General features: G+C 31.7%; 1 protein-coding gene across 1 annotated transcript; it reads right to left on the bottom strand.

The window, feature by feature from the left end:
• Positions 1-1,264: 1,264 nt before the first annotated feature.
• Positions 1,265-5,925, bottom strand: LOC110663396 (SNF1-related protein kinase regulatory subunit beta-2). The gene is made up of 4 exons (XM_021822678.2): positions 5,175-5,925; positions 4,235-4,413; positions 3,967-4,129; positions 1,265-1,856 (listed from the first exon to the last, which is right to left on the bottom strand). Exons 1-4 carry the CDS (start codon positions 5,418-5,420, stop codon positions 1,530-1,532), a joined length of 915 nt encoding a protein of 304 aa, XP_021678370.2. The 5' UTR covers positions 5,421-5,925; the 3' UTR covers positions 1,265-1,529.
• Positions 5,926-6,775: the final 850 nt, after the last annotated feature.

Raw genomic sequence — 6,775 nt, 5'->3', positions numbered from 1 at the left:
GTCGGTTCAATATGATTTTTCAACTTGATTCGAAACTCCTAAGAACCGTATACAGCCCTAATAAAACAAAATATATGCAATATGAGTTTAGCTCTCATAAAAATTAATGGAGGAGAAGCAATCAATTTAAATATCTAGGTTCTATCATATAGAAAAATGGAGTTTTAGATGAGGATGTAACTTATAAAATCAACACATGATAGATGAAATGGAGAAATGCAATGGGAGTATTGTGAGATAGGAAGATCTTTAACAAAGTGAAAAGTAAGTTTTATAAGAAGATAGTCAGACCATTTATATTGTATGATAGTGAACCTTGGACATCTAAAATATAATATATTCATATGTTGAGTGTGGTAGAGATATAAATATTAAAATAGATGTCTAATAACATAATAATGGATAATATAAAAAATGATTACATGCCTATTTGATATTGAGATTTGAAGATCAAAATTGCTTTTCAACTAAAAAACACCATTTTAAATGTTAAAAAAACAGTTTGAAAATTTTTTTTAATTATTTTAATGTAGTTATAGCTAAAACTTACCAAATTGAATTTTAAATTATTTTTTAATACACTCTAACTAATATTTTAATAAAGTAATTTTTTCAACTGTAATTTTACCAGTAATATCAATTAGACCCTACATTTGCTAGAAAATGCATGTAACACATATTAGAGATAAAATAAAAGAGAGAAATTTACAATAATTTGATCATGTACAATATAGCGAATCAAATGCTCTAGTATAAAATTATGATAAGTTAATAGGGCAAGAAGTGAAAAGGGAAAAGTGGGGAGGGGGAGGGGGAGGGGGCCGAAAATGACATGGAGGCAACTAGTATAAAAGGATTAACAAGTTTTGCATATTTATGCAGACCTAGTGTTTAATAGAGCTAAATAACAAAAAATGATCCATTTAATCAAACCCAACTAGTTGGCTTAGCTATTGTTGTTGTTACAAACTGTGTTACTGAAAAAAAAAAAAAAAAAAAAGCTTTATGAAATTCATTTGTAAATTAAATGAATTCCAATTTTATTTTATCGAAAAGCAATGTAAGAGATAATCACTACAATTCTTTTCAAGCTGCAGAGTCAATAAATGGATCAAATATTGCCGAAAAGTTGCATTATAAATAATTTCTTGATAATTTTCCATCTATTCACAAACAAATTTCATTATTCTTTGCATAATCCTCTTTCCCCTCTCCAATAAAACAGCCGAGAATTTTATCAAAAGCTTACCAAAACAACCATTCGTAGTCTCATAATATCAAAAGCTTCATTTCTTCTCAATAATTTCTACACATGGGCAACCAAATGGTCCAACCAAACAAGTAATAAGTTGCCTAATCATTGTTTACCAAGCATTTGCATTAAGTGAAAATACGACCTCGTTAGGTTCCCTTAGGATGACTTCTTCCTATGCTTTACAGAAGCCACTGGTGTAGCTTTTCCTCTTAATAATTATACTGACTACATCCGGTGACTATAGACTAAAAGCCAGCATAGGTGCAATAAATTATTACCTCTGCAAGGACTTGTAGAGCACCACTGTCACATACTTGGCTAAAAAACGATGTGTCGAACCAAGTGCCACCAGAGCAGGGCCACCCTTCCCTTTTTGCATGTAGAGATGATTAAGCACCACGTGTTGAGGTCTTGATAAGGGAGGTGGAATCTCCATGTACGATGAAGGCATATTGAGCAGTGTCATCTGTAAGTGTGGGGGAACAAATGGTGGCTCCTTTGCGAAATCGTCACTTCCAAGTTGCATATTGCTGTAGCTTGACTCTGGAGACTGAGGGGGTTCAAAACTAGATATACTCTCAAGGTCCTCTGGAACATAATCCTGCCAACGGATCAATAGACTTACATGATTAACACCCAATAATCAATGGCTAATCCTTATTTTCCAGCATGCTTTTAGTTGATAAACTGTTAAACAACACTGGCAGGAGCTACGGATTTGACCCCTCATGACAATAAGACAAGAAATAGTTCCTTATGTCCCCTTCTGTATGTTAGCACAGATGTGAATGCACACATATAATGGTAATCATGTAACTATTCCTATACATGCACAAAAACATTTCGAAAACTAGCTATTCATAACTAGCCTGATTAATTAGTCAATTTTAGAAAAAGCTGCGGCACTCTGTCTGCAAAGACACTACGAAAACTACACAAGGTATAATTGCACCAACATAGAGATCTTAAAGATCAAATCACACATTGCAATATACAAGGCCTTCTAATTCTTTAAAAGGTTTATGTAAAAGATTTGCGATATGTTAGTGAGTAATAGGTAGGGGCACCATTTAAGACATAACAGTTTGAATGAAAACTTAGCTTGAGAAATGACATTTCGATAAACTAAAGTTGTTATTTCAAGAGAAATACAGCATAGTCTTGTTTTTGTATAAAACTGCAGAATATAAACAAAAGCTTATCTTGAGCAACTGAAAATTCTTAGATCATGCGTGAGAAACAATTATCATATTGACACACTGAGTATTAAAATGGTTCTATAGAAAAAGCAACGTTAAACTTTTAACGATGTTAGAACTGTTGCAATCTTTCTTCCAAAGCATATTTTTCATTGCCCATCATACTTCCTACAATACCTTGGGAGTTTAAAACATATTACCACCGGTTGAACGGAGATTTTGCTTCTAATTCTTGAGTATTTTGAGCAAATCTAGGTTTGCACGTGCTTGATCAAATCATATTATTGAAGTGTAAAATGAAAATACTCTGGCTTCTGAAAGACAATAAGATCATAGGTTTCCAAATCACATAATAGCTGTTCATGAGGTCATCATCACATGAAGTATATGGTTCCCTTTCATTTTCTTTACTTTTAATCATGCACAAAAACAAAAGATCAATGGACTAAGAGTATAAGCTGTATTATATATTTTTTCATGCCAGCAGTCAAAGATTATCAGAATTCAAGATTCCCAATTTGAACTCTTGAGTTCCTAAAATCTCATATGCAAAGGCCATTATGCTGGGTCCATTTGGAATTGATGTTTGGGCTGCTTTTGAGAAAAGCATTACTTTCAATATAGATAATTTGAAGCCACTAAAAATTGTTCTTAACCACTACAAATTGTTTTTAAGTTAAATTTAACATGTATCAGTCATAGTAACTACAAAGCACCTAAACAGCCTCAAACGGCTTTTTCTAACATTATCTTAAAGGGTTCTCTCCAAAAAAACAAGTTTGGACCTTAATCCCAAAAAAGTTTTAAGTGTATCAACTATAGTCTATCCTCAGCAAAATAATAAGAACTCATACATTATTTTTCAACAAAGGAAGAAATGCAATCTGTAAGGAAGCAAAATGATTATATCATCCAATTCTAAGAATAAAGTCATGTTTCTTCAGGAGAGAAAAAATAAGAATGAGAGTTTATTTTTCAACAAAGGAAGAAATGCAAAGTGAGGAAGCAACATTGTAATGTCATCCAGTTCTGAGAATAAACACATGTTTCTTCAGGAGAAAAAAAAAAAGAATCTAGTGGTAGTAGACTAGTAACAACTAACAATAATAAAAATAAATATAAGATCCTAATTTTGCATCAAACTCCCAGGTTTGAATTAGGATACTTTAGCCAAGTATTTAACTACTTATTCATATTTTTCTTTACAGTAAGTGGGTTGGTGTTGCAGGAAAACAGTGGGCAGCTCATTTTTAAGCTATAACCAACATAAAAATTGTTTACCCAAATTTTACATTTTTTAAATTTCATCTTATCTAATTTTATATTTTTGTGTGCACCAGCTAAAAGGACTAGTGCATCCATCCAAAGCTGTCTCACCAATGTACGTGTGCATAAAACACATTGCTGGATTTCAATTGCACGAGTACATTGGAGAGAAAGCTTTAGACTACAACTCACTTATGTTGCACCCATGAAAAAATTAGTATAGATAGGTGATGATCATATGTTTACCTGCAAATCCAAAATGTTGTAAGCTTTGCCAGTATCATCTTGAGCCCAAGGTAAGTCAGGGATGTACCTCCACTGTCCATCAACAATAAACCTATACTGGTAAACCCCAGAAGGCAGTACTTTCATTATAGTGTAATCTTTACCAGATCTCTGCAAGGCAATTCTGAACAACAAAGCAAAAGGATATATTAGATACTTGAATAGCAGTTACTAGTTAAATTAAAATGAAGAAGGCAAACAATTAAAAAAAGCAATGAATTACTATAACCTGGTTTTCCAGTTATCCCATGATCCCTCAACAGCTACTTCCTTGCCACCATAGCTCCATGAAATCATTGTCGGAATTCCTTGCTCATTGCACATTTCTTCATACCCAACAGTATTTTGCATCCATGAATTGCTTGGTATTTGGATATCGTCTGGTCTTTGTAGCGGAACCACTGGAACCTAGAAAAGAAAAGCGCCAAAAGACAGTAAAAATTTAGAATTTACATAGATTGTTTAGGCACACAAGCTGGCCATACAGAACTATGCTATAGGATGTAAACTGAGCATGAGTTGAAACATCAAAGATTAAATGAAATGATCATCAAGCACTGAATTCTATCAATATATGACAGGATATAGCTTGTGAGTTGTGACGGATTTGATCTTGTTGAATTTGACACCACAATTTTTCTTAGCAAAATCAAATTTCAACATGATGGCAAGAGTTAGTAAATGCTCTAGAAATGGTAACAACAAATCATATTAACTCATCAATTCAATGTCACAGATAGAAGCTCACCCCAGAAACCATGTAGCCAATGCAATTGACATGCAAATAAGCAAGCATTTAAAGTGGGTTAAATAATTCCTCTTCCTATTATTTCTATACAAAATAGACAACGAATACAAAACCTTCTCAAATCAAAGGCTTTTAAAATCAATGACAAATTTTCCTGCGACTGATATCAAACTGTGTTAAGCATAAAAGAGAAGCCCAAGACCAGAAAAATGTATAGCCAAAACAGTATCACCTCGAAAAATCCTCATAACCAAACAAGTAATCGGATTCTTTAAATCCTTTGAAGAGGCAACAATGTAAATGTTCTTCAACAATGAAAATCTCTAGTTGATTGCATGTATGTTAAAATAGACAGTGAATCATTGAAACCCACAAGAGAATCAACAAGAAAATAAAAAAAAATAATAATAAATAAACTGACCTGAGGAGTGAACATGAGAGGTGATTGAGTGGCTCTAGGGCTGTGAGGAGGGGACTGACCCATCAATTCAGGAGGAGGGGGAAGGCAGCCAAGGTGGGTCTCATCTGGAACAACCATGCCCTCACCGCCGTTATTTCCTCCTCCTCCTCCCTCCTCTTCATCAACCCCAGCTCCCACCCCACCACCACCTGATCCTGAAGGGCTAGTTACCCCATCTTCTTCTCCTCTTCCATTCACATTTCCCATATTATAATAAATTAATAAATTATCTAACAACCTCCACTGAATTACAGAATATCAAAGATTATTATTAGTGACTAGATTCTGATTATTAAATTATACCCAATTCCCATTACCTATGACCCAATACCCATGAACTAGAAACAATTAAATCAACAACAGCCCGTCAGGAAATTGGCCACAGATATGCCCAATTTGAAGACTTCTTGGTAGAAAATGAAACGTGTAAAATCTACATGGGTACACATAACAGTGTATACAAATAAAAATAAAAATAAGAAGAAGAATTAAAAAGGAAAAGTGAAAAAGAATTTTCCGATGAATTTGGAAGATGAGATTTGAGATTTGAAACAAAGGGCGTGGGTCTGGGTTCGGCGGCGGCGGTGGTGGTGGTGGTGGCGGTGGGCCAATCAAAAGCTGAATATGTCGAGTATGATGTTTTTATTATGTATTATTTCTTTATTTAATTCAGAGAGAGACGATATGGTGACGTCATCAATTGACAAAGTCTTTTATTAAAAATATATCATGATTTGTTTTAAGGTTCTATTTTTCGCTCTTTGTTGTTTCTCCCGCGGTGTGAGTATACGCATTTTCGATATTATTGATAAAATTGCTGTAGAAAAAAAAATCACTTTATTAAATAGAATAATTAAAAAATAATTAAAAATTAAATTTATTTATTTTAATTATAAAAATATTCAAATAATAAAATTATTTTTTAAATTATTTTTTAATAATATTTAAAATAATATTTTTATTTAAAAAAATAATATTAAATTCTGAAATCCAATGCGAAACATATTATAAACTGCTACATAATAGCATTTTGGGTAGGGGGTCCGCCGTTTGATTCTAGATCAATTCTTTGTAAGAATGGAAATCAAGATTGAATTTCGTTTCTTCATTTTTTTAAATTAAACGAGGAATTAAATTTTAATTCTGATTTTAGTTTTAAATTAATTTTTAATATTTTTAATTTCGATTCGATTTTAGTTTTAATTTTAATATTTTTTTTTTATTTTTAATTTTGATTCAGTTTGATTCTCAATTTTTATACTTAAAATTACAATATTATTATATTTTTTTTAAAAAATAAAAATAATTATATATTTTTAACATTAAAATATCAATACAAATAATAATACTAATATTGAAATAATAATACCAATATCAAAATAAAATATTAATAAAGTAATATAAACATAATAATTTAGTCAAGAGAAATACTAAAATAAACACCAAATATCCATAATAAGTCATATAATATTTCTATTCAAATTATAAAATAACAATAAATCACCGAGTATAATATGAGTTAGGAGTAACGTAATTTAAATTAAAAGCACAAAACTAAATTA

This window comes from Hevea brasiliensis, chromosome 5 (assembly GCF_030052815.1).
Source record: "Hevea brasiliensis isolate MT/VB/25A 57/8 chromosome 5, ASM3005281v1, whole genome shotgun sequence".
In the NCBI taxonomy this organism is placed as follows: Eukaryota; Viridiplantae; Streptophyta; class Magnoliopsida; order Malpighiales; family Euphorbiaceae; genus Hevea; species Hevea brasiliensis.
This window is presented reverse-complemented; position numbering and strand designations above follow the sequence as displayed.